Genomic DNA, 20,180 nt, shown 5'->3' with positions numbered 1-20,180 from the left:
ATAATGACAATTGCAACAATACTGAATGAACAATGAACACTTTTATTTTAACTTAATATAATACATAAATACACACACACACAGCTCTGAAGTGACAATGATACTGAAGAGTCTGCTTAGGAGACAAATACTCTCAACTGTTGAATAAAAATAGAGTTTAAGTTACCTGTGATGAATGTTGAAAACAAAAACTGTCATTTCTATATGCAGGAAATCCTATTTTAATAATGAGCATGGTGAGAATTGACGACCAGTGCGAGTCATAATTCCCATGACACCTTCTAGCAAAATCTGAAAAGCGGTTCATTTATTCCATAGGATATTTTTAGATTCACTTAAAATAAGGTCTGTGTTTCGTGTAGGCTTACACCACCTTGCCAATTTTATAACTGTGTAGATACCCATAGGACAAGGTAACTCATCAATATTGGCTAAATATAAGCGAATAATTTTTTTTTTTGTAGAGTGGATTATGAAAATATGTTGACAAACGTTACTTTCCTAGTGAGATTTACACGGGTATCAAAACGTCGAGGCGGTTTAAGCCTGCACGAAACACAGACCTTATTTGAAGTAGATCAAGACATTTTCTATGGAAGACATGAACGGTAAAATAACGAAGGAACCCCTTTCAAGTTCAGCCGCCAATTATTACAGAATTATAACGCGTCGACAATTTCTCTCTAAACCATATACCTTTGACTAATCCGGAAACTATCACCTCGAAAACAAAACGTTTATTCCGTTCCGTATTTTTATCTAACGGGTGGCATCCATGAGTCTAATATTCCTGTTACATTGCACAACCTTCAATGTTATGTCATAATCACGTAAAACTCTGGCAAATTGTTCGCAAAGAGCCAGGCGGCCAAACTGTTGCATATAGCCTGACTCTGCGTGCAATGAACGCAAGAGAAATGACACAATTTCACCTGGTTAATATTGCCTGCTAACCTGGATTTATTTTAGCTAAATATGCAGTTTAAAATATATACTTGTGTATTGATTTTAAGAAAGGCATTGATGTTTATGGTTAGGTACACGTTAGAGCAATGACAGTCATTGATTGATTGTTTTTTATAATGTTTAATGCTAGCTAGCAATTTACCTTAGCTTACTACATTCGCGTAACAGGCAGGCTCCTCGTGGAGTGCAATGTAATCAGTGTTAGAGCATTGGACTAGTTAACTGTAAGGCAGATTGGATCCCCCGAGCTGACAAGGTTAAAAATCGGTCGTCTGCCCCAGAACGTTCCTAGGCCGTCATTGAAAATAAGAATGTGTTCTTAACTGACTTGCCTAGTTAAATAAAGATTAAATAAAGGTGTAAAAAAATAAATAAATTGAAACGTCCATTCCCCGATTAATCGGCCATTCCGATTACTCGTCGACCTCCAATTCCAATACTCTACAATGCTTTTCAATGGAATTGGAATTTGATTGAATTAATTATAATCGGTCGACCTCTAATTGGAATGTCTGTGTATTTCCTGAATTGGACCCAACATTGCTAAAAGACAAACAGAATATACTTCCCCACATCATAACAGGAGCACAATGTCCTGTTTCCCGTTTGGTTTTCTGTTCGCTTCTTGTTGTTCTGAAAAACCAATCAATATACAAAGGGGGTAAAAACAGTGATGCAATAYGTTACAGCCAGCAATATAGTAGCCACATAACACTTCAAAGTAAAACCTATCACTGGCTCTTACTTTCTATCCAAGTAAAAAATACTAACAATACAGACACAGAGAATATTTACTACATTATAACAGGTTTGCATGGTCTTGTGTCCAAAATACAGATGCTGTCAAATACTGTATATTGGCACCCTTGCATGACTCACTATTTCTTCTCAAATAAATTTAAATTTAACATACTTTTGGTGTTTACATGTACACAGGATCAAGAAAAAAAATGACCTGGACAATTATTCTTGTTTACTGTGTAATGTATCTCCCCTGTGGTAAATTGCAGGTGCCTACAAAGTAAAAATAGGCCATCAACCAGTTTTGAAAAGAAAAAAACAAAACATTCCGCWCCATTGTAAAGTGCAAGGWTGCCAATATATTTGACCGCATCTGTACGTAGGAAAAACAAAACCAGTATACCTTACATTCAGTCTGCAGCTCCATGGAGCTTGGTGCACCTCAGTGCAGTGGGCTACGGCCTATACTACTGCTGTGGAGGCTGGGGGCAAAGGTCAGAAAGACCAGGACAGACAGACACAATGAGTACTCACTAACCATTACCCTGCTCTCTGTTCTCTCTCTGATATCTATGTTCTCTCTGATATCTATGTTCTCTCTGATATCTATGTTCTCTCTGATATCTATGTTCTCTCTGATATCTATGCTCTCTCTGCTCTCTCTGCTCTCTCTGTTCTCTCTGCTCTCTCTGATCTCAGTAGGAGTCACTGGTCAGGCAGAAATTGTTGGACTGTGGCATCACATTTTATTTCAATATACCTCTTTATTTAGGATGAAAGCATGACGTTGAAACAATGATGTTAATTCAAACATACCATTTTACTATCAACTATCTAATCAAATCTAAACTTCAACAATTTCAACCACCCAATTGAATATAGGATGAAAAATATTGTTAATGTTTCCATGTACAATTTTCCACGCAATTTCAACGTATACATAGTTCTGATGATTTATGTTGAAATTAGATTGTAACAACTTGTTAGTCAGGTTAAGTCAATGTATTTAAGCTGAAGTTTTACCCTAATTTCAATGTTTACAATGCTGGTTGAAATGAGATGAAAACAGTACTGGTTGATGACTTTATTCAAATCCAATGTATTTCCAACATTGATTCCATGTCACAATACGTTGCCAAATAACATTGAAACAGAAATGAATCACCCAGTGCATGCCCAGTGGGTTAGTCCTTCTCTGTTTTACAACACCGTGATAAACAGTTCCTGAAACTTTTCCATTCTCTTCCCTGCAGGTATATGATGAGTATCTCCAGTGTAAGGGAGGCCCTAGAGGACATGGTGGGARTCAAGGAGAGGAGTTACAGCCAGTTGACAACCTCCCTCACCGCGCCGCGCCTGCTTCTGCCGCTCAGATCCAATATCTTTTACAGGGTTCGTGTGTGAGGCCCTTCATCCTACGCACAGTGCACAGCACACCAGACCTGGGTTCAAATACTATTTGAAATCTTTTACGGTACGATACCATATTATTGTCCATTTACAGGTGTAGGATATTAATTTGATCACTCTTCCCACTTGGCAAAAGCTGGTCGAATGAACGTTGTTTCAACGTAATTCCAACCAAAAAATGTCAATGTGATAACGTTGAATCAACTTGGAAAAACTGAGTCATCAACGTAATGGAATTTTGCCTTTYCCCCCCCCAACTTTTAACCTAAATCCAATGACATGGTGAWTTTTTTTTGTTGATTTCACATTGAATTCAGGTTAGATAACAACTCAACCAAATGTAAATCAAAAGTACATGTTKAACTGAAATCTGTGCCCAGTGGGTTTTGTTGCTGAGAATTTACCTGCACCACACAATGCAGATGAGCTTTGTGATTTACATAAGTTCACTGAAAACCCACAATAACATATGGTTATATTAACAGCATTGCACTTTTCATGTAGTGTACTTTTGGCCAGCCAATAGTCWAACTACCAATCAAGCAATGGACTAAACGTTCAAATCCTGTTGCTGCAGGATTATTTTGTGACAATTTACTGTAGGTCTAATTAAGATCTTACATCTGTACATGGAAATTCATTTTGTGAAGTCAGTATACAAATACACAAACACAACACACTGTAATACAGGCAGTACGGAAAACTGGAAAGTTCATACACAAGTCACACACATTCAAATTCTCTGCGGCCTACTGTCTGACTGTCTATTGGGCCTGCATCTGTCCTATGTCCCACTTCAGCAGCCTGATGGCTGCCAGAATTAAACTTGCCCTGCTCCTATTCTTGCTGAACAGTGGGACTTTATATCTCCTTCCTGAGGGCAGCAGCTCAAAACATTGGGCAAGATTGTGTCTGGGGTCCTCTATGATGCAYTTGGCCTTGTCCTTTGCACATTTATCATGGATAATGAATTACTTCTTTGAGCATTTGTTTTTATTGTTCCATTGCACTAGGCAAGCTCAATGAAACACAGCTAAATGATTTGAAATTATTTCAAATACAATTTGAATCCATGTCATGTCTGCTCCCAACCTACACAGCTGCAGCTGACCACATAATACCATCAGATTTATACCTGACTCTAACTGAAGGGCTATAAACTGACTGTTACAAAATGTTTCAGTTTGTTCTGGATGGAATCTGGGGGCTGGAACTGAAAAGACATCTGTAAGTGCAGTATTTTCATTTCAGGTTCCTTCAAAGCTATCGGAAGGCAGGATAAAATCATGTCATTTTTCTTACACAACCTTCTCCTTTCCAACCTCCTCCACCCTTCCTCCCTTCCTATCCTCCCTCACTCTCCTCCTTCCTATCCTCCCTCACCTCCTCCTCCTTCCTATCCTCCCTCCTCCCTCCTCCTCTCCTTCCTATCCTCCCTCACCTCTTCCTTCCTATCCTCCTCACTCTTCCTTCCTATCCTCCCTCACCTCCTCCTCCTCCTCCTTCCTATCCTCCCTCACTCCTCCTTCCTATCCTCCCTCACCTCCTCCTTCCTATCCTCCTCACCACCTCCTCCTCCGTTCTATCCTCCCTCACCTCCTTGTCATCTTCTTTCACCTCCTCCTTCCCATCCTCTCCCCAGGTCACTCATTTGTCAATAACTCATGTGACATTTAATAATGATTTCACCTCTGGAACAAATCAGCTAGTGAAAGCTGTTCTTCTGAAAGAATTGAATTCCAATACAAGGAACATTCTAATGGTAGAATATCCATGTATCTGATGGCTAGAGGTCCTGTTACGCTGATACATATTTCAAATGTTTTATGTATGTAAGTCTGGGACTGAAACAGATGACTTACTTAGTCTTCTGGGCGGGACAAGAGACTGCAACAATCTTCTGCCATTTGAGTCTGTCTTGTGCCCTGTCCCATGAGAGACCCAGATATGATTTAGTTATTATTTGTAATAATGACAGACAGCTCAAAATCAAATCAACTAGGCWGAACTCAGGAGGGATGCCTGTRCTTTCCATTACAGTGATGATGAGGCTATCAACTAACATAGYGTARCATGAATACTCCCCCTCATTTGACGCTGCTGTCTGCACAGCGGCAGTTATCGCTCTGATTAGCTCTATCGAGGGGAGGGGGTGTAATGGCTCAGCTTTATGATGGCATAATGATAAATAATAACACTGGTTAATGGGGTGATGATTGTCATGGTGATTTCCCCCCTGCAATGTCAAAGTTGAGACCCCTTGAAGTAAACTTATTTCTTGCACAAAGAAACTAATGAGCTAGGTAAGCACTGCCTTATTCAACTATGGCTCTATCATATATGTCTAATATAGGAGGGACCCTACTAAAACCCTGTAATGTTTATGTATAAACTTAACAATAAATTGGGTTCTAGATTTTACGCTATGCTGCTAGGCAGGACCTACAAGGAAAATAATATTTAACATTGTAACACTTTYGTGGAGAAATAATTCAAGTGTACCATCTAGTGTTCAAACATAGTATTACAACAACATTGGTGAGGACAGGTTGTCTGACAATAGACCCACTCTAGCTACTTGACCTGATGTGACCACTTGTTTTATTCAGTAAAAGACATTCAGAAAGAAATGTTCCCACACATACTTTAATCAATATGACTGAGTTAGTTTATTTGCAAGAAGACCAATCAGCTCCAACTGGAATCATCAAGAGGAAATCAAGGGAGATAACACCAAAATTAACATTATATTTCTCTTTAACATAGTGTCACCTAGCAATACAGGGGATGAGCCCAGTCTTTTCATAGCATGTTATAAAGCAGCTCTCTTAAATAAATTCAGATATACGGTGCCTTAGTTATGGGTCTGAAACACATCACACATTCTATAATCCTCTAGTCTTACAATTAAATGTGAAATTTGTAGCACTGAAAATAAAAATGTCTTTATCTCTTTCTCTTCCCAAATGCTGGGCACTTTGAGAACAGAAGGCTCTGTCTATCTAGCCTCGTAATTACCAGACTGATTCTGTGGTAGCGAACCATTCATGTAAGCTTGTGAGATMAGGCGGCTTGCGAGGTTACTGTTTATCCACTCATGGACTCTTTCCACTCCAAGTTATCATTATTCTACCTCCCTTGGATGTGAGTTCTGAGGTGTCCCTTGATCTGTCCAGACTGACTGAATCCTTTCCCACAGACAGGACAGGAGTAGGGTTTCTCCCCCGTGTGTACCCTCAGGTGGGCCTTCAGGTGGGCTGACTGGTTGAAGCRTTTACCACACACGTGGCAGCGGTAAGGTCTCTCTCCTGTGTGAATCCGCTGGTGTTCCCTGAACTTCCCTGAGTAGCTGAAGCTCTTGCCACACACACCACAGTGAAAGGGCTTTTCCTTAGTGTGAGAACGCTGGTGGACCTTGAGGTAACTGGTAGAGGTGAATGACTTCCAACAGACTGTGCACATGATTTGCCTGTGACTAGTGTCACCACTGTCTGGTACTGTGTGGGATGGCATGTGTGCCTCCAGTTGGGATAGCTCACAGAACACGGCTCCACACTGAGTACATGAGTGTGTCTGTGTATCCTCCTCTGGTCTCCTTTCTAGATCTCTCAGAACAATAGGAACACTTTCCGTGTTCTCAGTGTTCTGACTTTGTGTTCTAGAAGAGTCTGGACTTACTTCAGAGACGGGCTGAGACTGAGGGGAGTCACTGGTTGGTTCTGATAGTAATACTCCATAGCCATCAGGTTCTGTTTTGATCTGTCCAGTTGTGTTGGTCAGTAGAGACTCCCTCACACTGTTCTCCACAGTTTTGGTTCTGGAGAGATGTGAAGGCTGAGGTCGGTCCTCATCATTTTTCACACAGGGAAGAGTAGATATGSAGTCTTCTTTGGTATCAGACTCCGGTACTTGAAGCTGCTCTTCCTCTTGACTGGTCCCGAGTTCCTCTTTAATCTGTGTGGTCTCAAGGTCCTCCTGGCCAATACTGGGGCACGACTCCTGCTCACAGTACTGCTGCTCAGGTGGACTTTGCTGCTCTGAGACACAAGACAGTATGGGCTGAGGGGCTGAGTGGAAAAGACGACAACAGACATCATGTAATGACAGTAATGACAGCCTCCAAGGAATCATGAGACAGACTTGCATCAAGTAAATGACAAGAGACCAAGCCTACACTTTGGCTCGTGAAACGGGATGCTGTCTTCCCTATAGAGTACATTGTCAAATACAATTCRGGTGGGTTCTTTAACACACTAGTTAGCTAGCTAAGCAAGATAARGCCTAAATAAAATGGGAACTACAATAGCTAGTTCGCTAGCTTGCTACATACCCAGCGATAGAACTGGTGTGTTCAGTTGTCGTTTCAGGTATTTGTTCTCTCTCTTTGTCCGGGCTATTTCTTCCTGGTACTCGGAGATTGTGTCTGCGACAACTCTTAGTATTTCCCCAGCAGCTTGCATGAGACGCTCAGTTAGATACACATTCAGATATTGTAATTTAGTCATYGTTGGACGATTTTAGGGGCAAAAGATCTTCCAGAAATCCAGGTAGAGCTTGTTGTCAAACATGCACGTTGCACTCTACGGAAATGACGTCAGCGCGCCAGACACGTATCGGCGCGTYTACCATAGAAATGGAAGACCGTACACTATCTTTTATCTTTATCGATTTCTATGAGCAGAATATGCATCACATCTTCAAACAAAATCTTATCTCWGTAAACATTAATAAATATGCAGCAAACTACATAACTTTCAGTTGTAATCTCTTTGATATACAATCATGTTAGTCTACTTTACTATCCATTATACTGCCTGCACACATTTTTCCCTTTCACCAAATATATTTCAAACACATACCACACGGTGACTGTAACTCAAGGCATGCATTTTATTTAGAACCAGAAGTCAAGGCTTTGTACATTATAAAATACTACTTCCCATCATTCATTCCAAAAATTCATTTTCATCATAACTTAAAAAACGGATAACTTAATCCTAAATTCAATATTTAATATTAAATTGTTAGATTCAAAAAGGCAACTAATGATGATATATACAGTGCATGTATAATAAATGTGAAACGTAAAAGCGGAAGGTGGCTGAGGGTACATCAGGCCTACAGTAAAGTTGGTGTTAGCCTGGATGCCATGCCAGTCTGTCTGCTCTCTTGCAATGTTCTTATGGAATTATCATGTTCGGCTTGACAATGATAGCAATCGACTTGGCAAGAACACAAACTGATCTGGGACCAGGCAGTACCTGTTTCAGTCCGTTTGGTACAGTATTCATTTTGGCACTATTTTTTAGATTTAGTCTAATCTTAGTCAGTTTGACTAAATTATAATTAAGTCTCACTCACAYTTTTGTTATTTGAATAATGATTTTGTATAGTTTTTTTTGTCAACTAAATGCCCTTTAGTCACATCACATTTGTATTGCCTCATTAACCTATAGTAAACATAAATCACAGACTTCCATGTGCACAAACATACATAGCCTTGTCCTACAAACATTTTTCTGCAAAACATCCTATTGTCTTCCCAACAGCAGAAATATGATAAACATATTTAAGAATTAACTGGCCATGTAAATTCCTAATTCAGCCTACATAGATATTACACATTACATAAAAAACAAACAGACACAGAAGCGCAGGGAGGGATGGTGGGAGGAGAGAAAGTGAGCGAGCGAGGCACTATCACGTATTGACACAGTAAAATGTAATATGGGTTGCAACTCCGTCACATCATTGTTCTCACCGTTCCCCAGACGCCACACTGATGTCAGGAAGTAGAAGGGGGGTTAATGACCATTTCGCCCAGTGATGTAGTCAAGTCATTAAACCTCAAATCCCAATCGAGTCCCAAGTCCTCAAGTCCGAGTCACGAGTCCCTATGGCTGAAYTCCCAAGACCCAGTGCTCGAGTCCTGGTCCTAGTATTATGAGTCATATCTTTTGAACGGTAATCTCTCAAGACATTTTCTCTGAGGAAAAGAGGGAGTCTTGGCTACGTCGACTACAGAACCTGGCTATGAAATGCAGTGGGGAAAGTGGGAGGGTTGAGCGAGACTACAAATATCAAAGACAGCCTACTTTTCTAAACTCAAGGGAGCTAGACTGTTGTTTTACTATTAAACTCAATGCTGCTATTGTTTTTCATTTCATAAAGCAGCTTGTGTTTCTTAACCAGGCAAAGGGTAGCTAACCAGAAGGCTGGTGGTGACTGGTTAGCTACGAGGAAGCAAGAGAGTCGCCTGAGCGATGTGTATAATCAAAGGCAGAGTGGAGCTGGTCTGTCCACACTCATTGCTTGCTCCCCCCCCAGCTCACCAGGTGATGTGTAGGCTGTGTGTGCCAGGTGTGGCAAGTCCTTCCCACTGCTAATATTAATTGTGCTTATCACTGAAAAGCTCTCAATCTCTCCAAAAACTATTGTCCAGTCCACTTATCTGATTTTAGTCAGATCATTTATTCTCGTCCAGTTTTAGTCAACTGGAATGAAAAATCATTTTAGTTTAGTTCTTCTTTTCTGGGTCTATTTATTCAGTTATAGTCTTGTCAATTGCCACTGAAAAATAGGTGTTTGCCGAATATTTTAGTCACTATTTTTGTTGACGAAATGAACACGGGTTTGGTGCCTACTAGTGAATACGACCCAGGTAGAGTAGGAAGGTAGCCTGGGTACCAGTCTGTAATATCATCCCACTCCTTGGCATGACAATGAGTGGCAAGGAGAATAATAGTACAAACAGACTGGTAAGCAGGCTTGAAGGAAGGTGTCCAGGTATTAATAGTCTTGCTCCTGTTTGATGTTGATGTGTTGCTGGATGTGTTGCTGTCTCTGGGTATGGGGGACCTGGGGTGACTGTCTGGGGGGTCTGCCTCCTCCTCCGCGTCGGTCTGGGGCATACTTCAGTACGTTGGCCATCAGGTGCATCACAGCAGACTCTGTGGCGTACGGGTGGGTGATCATGATGCTGTCTGAAAGGTTCAGAGAGGAGAGAACACAAGATCAGTGGACATTCAATCGCATTAAAACGGGGCATCAACAAGGAATATATGTAATACTTCTGCAGTAAAATGATCATCGATCACCACCATCATCATGGTCTGACAAAGACTTTCAGATCGAAACATTGCAATTAACTATTGAGTCGGGTAACTCTTACCAATAATGATTTTGCTAAGGGAGTGTGTGAGAAAACTCTTCTTGGTTCCTTTCCTTCCTTTCATGTTGAAGGTACTCATCAGTTCATTGGTCATCAGCCTAAAAAGAGAACAGAGTCAGTATTTCAGCATTCCAAAAGTGTGTGTGTGTGTGTGTGTCCAGTACCAACCTCTCCATCACCCTGGTGACATTTTCCCTCAAGGTGTTCCCACCGATCCTGCTCAGGAACTGTTTCTGAGAAACATATAAAGACAACTASTTATTTTGTGTACATTGGGGTTCTAACAACACTGTCATTGTAATGGTAACTTATCACTCAATGCGCTGCAGATCCACGTACCATCTGGGCAGCTACCTCAGGAGGCTCTAGAACTTTCTCCAGGTTGGCCATGTCCTCGTAGGTTCTGCACACGTCAAAATGGAAATCTGTTCCAGAACCCCTAGAACCWCCCCAGTGTTCTAGAACTCCCACCCTTCCTCCTAGATCCCACACTGACTGTCTGATGTCCACCAGCAGACCCAGGACCTGCTCCTGGAACTCTGGAGATGGAAGTCACAATGTRTTACAATGGAATCTTTATTGGTTCCCAGATTCAAATTAAACCTACACCTGGATTGAAATGCATGCTAATGGAGATGGCTTTTAAATCCTGAAATAGGTGTAATCTGGGTCCGTGAAACAGGCCATTATGCATTTCTGTGTGACTGACAAGATTGATTAAATAAAGAGAATACTCACGGTCATTTGGAAGAGGAAAACTTTGGGTTGAATTCAGCAGGTTTCCCATCATATCCTGTCCACTAAAAACACACAAAACATTTTTCAAAGGGAGGACACTTAATTCCACAGCACTTACATCAGAGTGTGTTCTTACTTCCTATCCATCTGCCTTGGCATTAGTAGTGCAAAGGTTACATTGTTCAGCTGCAGCACATACCTTAGGAATGTTCCCTCTCTGGACTGAGAGGTTGGAAAAACAGCATCCCCTAAAAAAAGAAAGAGTGGAAATACCAAGAAAGTAATTCACATACAGTAGGTTTATGTATTCTCTTCCAACTATATACAATTGAGTAAAACTTGTAACGTATTAATATATATTATTAAGAGTATTAAAACCCTCCTATCTATGTATTACGGCCATTGAAATGTTAGCTATTAACAATAATATCAAATGGGGTTAGAAAAAACAAAMGGTGTCATTGTACGCTGATGACCCTCCATTTGCCCTTTCAAGCCAATGTTGAGATGTCTAGGGTTTCTTTTGGAATATTCAGATTTTTAAATGTGCAGTTTTAACCAGCCTCGTGTTTTTGGAAAATCTTCTAGAAAATGTAAATTAAAAAATATCCAACTTATAAGAAAGGGTTACTGTGAAATGTATTATATAGATTCTTGCAAGATGAATGTTCTCATTAAAAAAGGATTTAATGTATAACTTTAATTATCCTACGTGTTTTGCTTATCATAAGAATTGTTGTTTTAATAAGTCTTGTGTGACTCCCACTTTGTAAATAGGAATGGTGGAGTTATGTCACACAGCTAACAAAAATATATGGAAATGTCTGCTCTACCAAAAATTACAACCAACTAATTGCAGAATTACCGCAAAAATGTAAGAGGAAAGTGGAAGGGGGAAAAAGTAGGGAACTKGTCTGCCGGCCCTGCATTAAAGACAATAATTGGTTAAAGAAAATCGAGAAATAAAAAAGTATACCAGTTTCATTTAAGGACGAACAATTTTACAGCTGTGCCATATAGATTGCAAAATAGTTGGGAAGAGATTTGACGTATCAATTTATGAACTGATACACAAAATGACACCGGATTCAAAACTTTGAATTTTTATATTTCAATTATACAAAATTCTTGCAACCAATAGAATGTTATATATATTGGGGATACAACCTTCCCAGCTCTGCAGATTTAGCTGCGAAGAGACAGAATCATTAGATAGTTTGTTTTGGTACTGTCCATATGTAGCTTGTTGATGGTTGCAGGTCCAGCAATGGCTGAAGAATTGCAACATTTAACTGGCGCTAACTATGCAGATAGCACTACTGGGTGATCTGAAAAGTCATAATCAATCGATCAATAATATAATAATACTTTTAGCAAAAAAAAGTATTTTTAATTTACAATCTGTAGAAATGATAAGAATAGAAAGGTTCAAAACTTTTGTGAAACATCACAGCACAGTTAAAAAAATATATGGGGGGGAAAAATCCAATATGGATGGTGTTAAGAGATGGATGGGAGGGGTTGAATGGAGTAATAATAATAACAAGATAACTAATGTCAAACATACTGTGTCCGTAAAACGCATATAGATTCTGAACTTTAGTGAAAGAAATAGATGAGARGTTGAGGTTAGAGGARGGACAGGAGTAAAAACAAACAACATATAACTATTGTAAAAYAAACCTGTGCCCATAAAATGTATATAGTATGTATAAGCTGGAAGTAGAAGACTAAGCGTTAGGGGAGGGGTGGTAGAGTTAGAAAGTAATAAAGGAAAATATATTTTTAAAGGTGTATATATACAGTACGAGTCAAAAGTTTGGACACACTCACTCAAGGGTTTTTCTTTATTTTTTACTATTTTCTACATTGTAGAATAATAGTGAAGACATCAAAACTATGACATCACACATATGGTATCATGTAGTAACCAAAAAAAGTGTTGAACAAATCAAAATATAGATTATATTTTAGATTCTTCAAAGTAGCCACCCTTTGCCTTGATGACAGCTTTGCACACTCTTGGCATTCTCTCCACCAGCTTAATGAGGAATGCTTTTCTGACATTCTTGAAGGAGTTCCCACATACTGAGCACTTGTTGGCTACATTTTCCTTCACTCTGCGGTCCATCTCATCCCAAACCATCTCAATTGGGTTGAGGTCGGGTGATTGTGGAGGCCAGTTCATCTGATGCAGCACTCAATCACTCTCCTTGGTCAAATAGCCCTTACACAACCTGGGGGTGTGTTTTGGGTCATTGTACTGTTGAAAAATAAATGATAGTCTCACTAGACAAGTGTGCCTTGAATTCTAAATATATCACAGACAGTGTCACCAGCAAAGCAGCCCCACACCATCACACCTCCTCCTCCATGCTTCACGGCGGGAACCACACATGCGGAGATCATCTGTTCACCTACTCTGCGTCTTACAAAGACACGGCGGTTGGAACCAAAAATCAAAAATGTGGACTCATCAGACCAAAGGACATATTTCCACCGGTCTAATGTCCATTGCTTGTGTTTCTTGGCCCACGAGAGTCTCTTCTTATTGGTGTCCTTTAGTAGTGGTTTCTTTGCAGAAATTCAACCATGAAGGCCTGATTCTCCTCTGAACAGTTGATGTTGAGATGTGTCTGTTACTTGAACTCTGTGAAGCATTTATTTGGGCTGCAATCTGAGGTGTAGTTAACTCTAATGAACTTATCCTCTGCAGCAGAGGTAACTCTGGGTCATCCTTTCCTGTGGCGGTCCTCATGAGACCCAGTTTCATCATAGCACTTGATGGGKTTTGCGACTGCACTTAAAGAATRTCTTAAAGTAATGATGGACTGTTGTTCCTCTTTGCTTATTTGAGCTGTTCTTGCCATAATATGGACTTGGTATTTTACCAAATAGGGCTATCTTCTGTATACCACCCCTACCTTGTCACAACACAACGGATTGTCTCAAACGCATTAGAAAGGAAAGAAATTCCACAAATGTACATTTAACATGGCACACCTGTTAATTGAAATGCATKCCAGGTGACTACCTCATGAAGCTGGTTGAGAGAATGCCAAGAGTGTGCAAAGCTGTCACCAACACAAAGGGTGGCTACTTTGATGAATCTCAAATATATTTGGATTTGTTTAACACTTTTTTGGTTACTACATGATGTGTTATTTCATAGTTTTGATGCCTTCACAATTATTCTACAATGTAGGAAATAGTAAAAAAAAAAAAAAAAAACCTTGAATGAGTAGGTGTCCAAAGTTTTGACTGGTACTTTACGTATATGTATTTATGTGCAAAAAAATATATTGGGGATTGGATGTGATGTAGCTTCCATCAATGTAATTGTCTGCAATCTATCTGCAATATTAAAGCTGATCTACCTCCTAAGAAAACATATAATAAAATAATCCTCCTATGGGCAACATTCACACAGGACCATTAGACAGCCTTTGTTTCTCTTACATGCGTCAGAAGAGTGTGGTCCCTCTATGAGGTAGCTCTCCTTGTTGAGTGCGTCGTCAAGGCTGTAATAACAACAAAAGAGGCTGATCAGAACACATACRATGCCTCAAACTGACATAGAACACTTGTCTGACAAACCAATGGGAACACTGGTAGATGTAGTGAAACTTGCCCTCTGAGCTCAGACGGATCCAGCTGAGGTTCTGCTTCTAGAGCTCCAGAACTCTCCTCCAGGGTTCCAGATTTCGTCATCACTCTCCTCTTCAGCGGAGGAGAGTTTGATGATCCTGACACACCGTTGGATAAACAGGCAATGAGTACAGCTACAGAATTGTGTTCCATACATATGGCTAGTTTAGTGAAAGTACAACACGGTGGCCCAATACATTCTCTAAGGATTCTGTCACCTGTGTGTATCCTTCCATCTCCACTGGGTCCTCCTTGAGGTATCTGATCAGTGCCTTTTGTAAAAGTTGATTGAAATCAAATGTTCGTCAAACACACTGTTCTACAGAAGCAATCCTAATTTATCAATGTCTATGTTAAGGCTGTCTCACACTGACCGGTAACGTGCCCCTCACCCGTCCTCCTCTTCCTCCTCCTCCTCTTCTTCTTCTGCGTGTTGGGCTCACTGTCTCCGTTGTCAGTGAGCTCATCACTGGACCTACTGTAGCCTTCACACTCTTCCAGAGATTCTGAAACCATACAGGGTAGCTMGAACTCAGATTCAGGCTACAGCAAAATTAAGGCAGTTCTATACAATTAAAAACATTACGTTACACAACAGATTTGTCAACACATTAAGAGTGTAGTTGCAGCTTCCCTGAGAGCATTCTGAGAATTGGTAGTTTGGCACAAATAAAGTTAAAGAGGGATATGGGATCATAAAACAGTTATTATTTCAGTCACTGGGGTGACACACTACAAGGAGCTTATTTACATTTCACATGTATTATTGCACTTGATTTTCTGAGAACTTTAGGGGAAGTTCTTTAATAAGGTATTTAAACATCAAACATAACCACTAAAAACTCAACATCGTGTATGTGGTAGGTAAGATGCTTCAGTACCTGAGAATAGTTTGACCTTAACAAGGTCATACGTCGTCCAATTGGCTCCTGGCTTGTGTCTCTCTTTCAGAGCTTTCCTCCCATTGGCTGGAGGCCACAGGACCTTCCTGCCCACCACCCAGGTACTGGGAACCACACCCTCCACCTCCTCCTGGCCTTCCCTCCACACCGCACAGCACCAGAAGTCATCCGTGTTTTCATAGTCCTGGAACCCACATAGGAAGAAAAGATAAACATGCACTCTTTTATGTTTATTATAGTTGTTACCAATGGTTTTTCATTTTCAGGTAGAACATCACATAATTCTGGCAGTTGAGGGGGTATGAGACCAGTGTAGTTGTTTGTTGACAACATCCTGTTCCCAGGATATATTCTATGTTCTATTGTTCTACAAAGTTCTAGAGTTCTACATACTGAGCTCGACTAAATTAATATTTTAAGTCATCCGACTTAGCTGATTTTCAGCAGTTATGAAGCTCTCCCGCTTTGGAGGGTTGCTTCTTTCCGTTGAATCACCAGCTTCGCTCATTCACCCAACTTTTCACCTTCTAACATCTTCTTGACATCTAATGTTTTGAGGGACGACAATCATCCAAACCTCCACCACTAAATAAAAACGAAAAATCTGATGGTTTGTTTCAAGAATTCTGACATTTATTTACCAAAATACACAACACAACAATGTCCAAAACATCCCATTTACATCCAACTGCCCAATAACTATTGTCACCAAAATCACATGTTGGTTTCATGCTTTAAAAATACAGTAAGTAGTTTGGATGTTTATGTCCATTGACTTCCAAAATGTATTACAGAAAATTCTGTTTCAGTACTTGTAGGCGTAACAATGTAAAAATACCTTTTGACAATTGCTTTACATAGACAATGCCATTGAGGTAAAATGCTTGATTAGACACATTATTATAAATAGCTAGTCTAAACTCGTAAATAGCTAGCCTAAACATTTTCAAATCATTTCCTACACTGAAATGGATTTGAAATGGAGTTATAACCCCTATCTTGTACATTTCCACTTAAACATCTACCGCATCTCCCTCATAGGCCCGGTAGGAACGTCCTGTCCCTAGAATGTGTTACAAGGTGTCTTTTCACCTTGTTGGACTGACTGAAGCTCTTCCCACAGACGGGACAACTGAACGGTTTCTCACCTGTGTGGACTCTCAGGTGTACCGTCAGGTGTGCGGTCTGATTGAACCGTTTTCTACAGATATGGCACTGATAGGGCTTCTCCCCTGTGTGAATCCTCTGGTGACCTTTCAATCTTCCCGACGAGCTAAAGGACTTACCACACAAGCCGCAGAGAAATGGCTTCTCTTTCATGTGCATTTGCATGTGTGCGTTTAAATGGCCCATATGTCTACAGGGTTTCCCACACACCTTGCAACACAACGCTGTGTTGTGGTGATTTTGAAGGGACTGTTCCATGTGTAGTGGTATCTGTAGCGCCTCAAACCCTGACAGTAGTCCTTCACCACCTTCCACCCCCATCATACTTACACTGTTCTCACTCTGTGCTGCTGAAAGGTCAAGGTTCACTGACGAAGAGAATGTATTGGGGTCACTTGACGGATCAAATGGACAAACACCCAGTCCTTCAGTCTCTGTTTTGATTGGTTTGGATGTTGATGAGCTGGACAGAGAGCCTCCCTCTCTACTCTCCCCGGTGTGAGTTTGGAACTGACTGAGTGAGGTGTGTTGAGGTGGGTTCTGATCATAGTCATCGTTTCCATTGGAAGGAGTGAATCTAGACTGAGAGTCCGGTCCTCTAAACTGATTTTCCTCMTTCCTGGTCCTTCCCTCCTGTTTCTCCATAGTCTGCCTTGGCTCTGGTTCCTGCTTTTGCCCAATGCCTCCCTCCTCCTCAGATTCTACAGGAGCAAAGGGCTCTCGGTCTGAAAGTCAAGAAGGGAAAATGTAGTGTTGTTAGCAAAGCACCTTTACTTGAGCTACCACACAGTTCTGAGTTTGGGTAGCTAGCTATTGAGGAACAGAATACACAGAATGTACTGACAACTATGTTCTTTTCAAGGAAAAATTTTCGTAGCCGGTTAGGAGAGCATTTTCCCTAAACCTTTTCTTAACCTTAACCTCAGTCTCCTAACCTGCTACGAAAAAGTCACTTCCGTATCGACGTGGCGTGAAAAGAGTGTTTCTCGATTTTCTAGGCATGAATGCTAACGTTAGCTAGCCGTCTCTCTGACTGCACTGCAGAAAACAAAGATACAGTAGCTACATTAGCTAACACGCCAAGCTAGCCACTGGCATATGACACAGTCATAGTTGGTTAGCTAAAACAAAGCACATTCATAACGGCATATTTCAGAACAAATACATAGCTAGCTACATAATGTGTGCTCATTATCCTCGTTAGTACAGTTTGCTATTCAAATAACGTAGTTAGCTAGCTACATTACTAACCTGGCCATGGAATCCCAAACTTGCGTCTCAATTGATCATTCTCTCTCTTTCCCTGGATTATTTCTTCCTGGTATTCTAATATTGTCTCTTCCACTTGCTTATATATCTCTTGGGCGGCTAACATCAACCGTTCGGTCAAAAATACATTTAGAAACTGTAATTTGGTCATTTTGAGGGTCGATGGCAGCCGGGGCACATCCACCCTAAATAAACACAATAAACCAAACGGTTTTTGAGAATGTGACGCTTTCTGGTGACGCAATCAGAAAATGACTCGCGGTTACAGTATGTACACCTGCCGCGTTCARAAACAACTGGGAACTCGAAAATCTGGGAAAAATCGTTGTGAATGGTCATACAGCTCAGGAATCCCAGTCACAAACTCGGGCATCTTTCTAGAGCTCCGCCTTCCCGACTTGAAAATCAACGACGTCATGATTTGAACTGGGKTTTTTTCTCCTGAATTCCCAGTTGTCTTGAAAGTGTAACTGGTGTGAAATGGCTAGCTAGTTAGCGGGTGCGTGCTAATAGAGTTTCAATTGGTGACGTCACTCGCTCTGAGACCTTGAAGTAGTTGTTCCCCTTGCTCTGCAAGGCTTTTGTGGAATGATGGGTAACRATGCTTCGTGGGAGGCAGCTGCCGATGTGTGCAGAGGGTCCCTGGTTCGAGCCCTGGAAGGGGCGAGGAGAGGGACGGAAGAAATACTGTTACAAAAGCACCATAACTAGAGAAACTAGGGCAGCTAAAATCAAATAATTGTATCATCTGAGACAAATCAATCAACATATGGATTAAAATAGTTTATTAATTGACACATCTATTCCAGCATGTACACTGAACAAAAAGATAAAACAATTTTTTGAGTGTAAATCAGTCAATTTACCTAAATTCATTAGGCCAAAATCTATGGATTTCACATGAATTGGCAGGTGAGCAGCCATGGGTGTGCCTGGGAGGGCATAGGCCCACCCACTGGGAAGCCAGGCCCAGCCAGTCAGACTGAGTTTTTCCCACAAAAGGGCTTTATTACAGACAGAAATAGTCCTCAGTTTCATCAGCTGTCCGGGTGGCTGGTCTCAGACGATCCCGCAGGTGAAGAAGCTGGATGTGGAGATCCTGGGCTGGCGGGGTTACACGTGGTCTGTGGTTGTGAGGCCGGTTGGGCATACTGGCTTTACTGCTAACCTACAAAGCATTACATGGGCTTGCTCCTACCTATMTTTCCGATTTGGTCCTGCCGTACATACCTACATGTACTCTATTGTCACAAGACGCAGTGTCCTAACTGTCCCTAGAATTTMTAAGCAAACAGCTGGAGGCATGGCTTTCTCTTATAGAGCTCCATTTTTATGGAATGGTTTGCTTATCCATGTGAGAGACGCAGACTCGGTCTCGACCTTTAAGTCTTTATTGAAGACTCATCTCTTCAGTAGGTCCTATGATTGAGTGTAGTCTGGCCCAGGGGTGTGAAGGTGAACGGAAAGGCACTGGAGCGACGAACCGCCCTTGCTGTCTCTGCCTGGCCGGTTCCCCTCTCTCCACTGGGATTCTCTGCCTCTAACCCTATTAYGGGGGCTGAGTCACTGGCTTACTGGTGCTCTTCCATGCCATCCCTAGGAGGGGTGCGTCACTTRAGTGGATTGAGTCACTGACGTGATCTTCCTGTCCGGGTTGGCGCCCCCCATCGGGTTCGTGCCGTGGGGGAGATCTTCGTGGGCTATACTTGGCCTTGTCTCAGGGTAGTAGGTTGGTGGTTGAAGAAAWCCCTCTAGTGGTGTGGGGTCTGTGCATTGGCAAAGTGGGTGGGGTTATATCCTGCCTGGTTGGCTCTGTCCCCGGACAGGGCCACAGTGTCTCCCGACCCCTCCTGTCTCAGCCTCCAGTATTTMTGCTGCAATAGTTTATGTGTCGGGGGGCTAGGGTCAGTCTGTTATATCTGGAGTATTTCTCCTGTCTTATCCGGTGTCCTGTGTGAATKTAAGTATGCTCCCTCTAATTCTCTCTTTTTTTCTCTCTTTCTCTCTTTCTCTCGGAGGACCTGAGCCCTAGGACCATGCCTCAGGACTACCTGGCCTGATGACTGCTTGCTGTCCCCAGTCCACCTGGTCATGCTGCTGCTCTAGTTTCAACTGTTCTGCCTATGGAACCCTGACCTGTTCACTGGACGTGCAACCTTGTCCCGGAC

The 20,180-nt window shown here is 41.4% G+C and overlaps 2 protein-coding genes across 3 annotated transcripts in view; both read right to left on the bottom strand.

Moving 5' to 3' along the window:
* The window catches only part of LOC111979071 (zinc finger protein 135-like), a 52,194-nt gene that overhangs the window by 8,778 nt on the left and 23,236 nt on the right, over positions 1-20,180 (bottom strand). Inside the window, exons 3-4 of the mRNA XM_024147357.2 lie at positions 7,448-7,634; positions 6,251-7,184 (exon numbers count right to left, since the gene is read on the bottom strand). Of these exons, the coding sequence (XP_024003125.2) occupies positions 6,251-7,184; positions 7,448-7,634 (1,121 nt within the window). The remainder of the gene's footprint in view (positions 1-6,250; positions 7,185-7,447; positions 7,635-20,180) is intronic.
* Positions 7,994-18,419, bottom strand: LOC111970929 (uncharacterized). 2 transcript variants are annotated; one of them, XM_070446103.1, is made up of 13 exons: positions 17,995-18,419; positions 17,074-17,468; positions 15,556-15,760; positions 15,067-15,180; positions 14,893-14,946; positions 14,658-14,772; positions 14,486-14,547; positions 11,226-11,274; positions 11,027-11,088; positions 10,628-10,827; positions 10,457-10,521; positions 10,289-10,386; positions 7,994-10,100 (listed from the first exon to the last, which is right to left on the bottom strand). In XM_070446103.1, exons 1-13 carry the CDS (start codon positions 18,161-18,163, stop codon positions 9,907-9,909), a joined length of 1,782 nt encoding a protein of 593 aa, XP_070302204.1. In that variant the 5' UTR covers positions 18,164-18,419; the 3' UTR covers positions 7,994-9,906. The 2 variants fall into 2 exon arrangements, with proteins under 2 accessions (XP_070302204.1, XP_023853467.1); XM_023997699.2 differs by having other exon boundaries at positions 15,049-15,180; positions 17,995-18,418.

Source organism: Salvelinus sp. IW2-2015, linkage group LG1 (genome assembly GCF_002910315.2).
Source record: "Salvelinus sp. IW2-2015 linkage group LG1, ASM291031v2, whole genome shotgun sequence".
NCBI classification, from domain to species: Eukaryota; Metazoa; Chordata; class Actinopteri; order Salmoniformes; family Salmonidae; genus Salvelinus; species Salvelinus sp. IW2-2015.
This window is presented reverse-complemented; position numbering and strand designations above follow the sequence as displayed.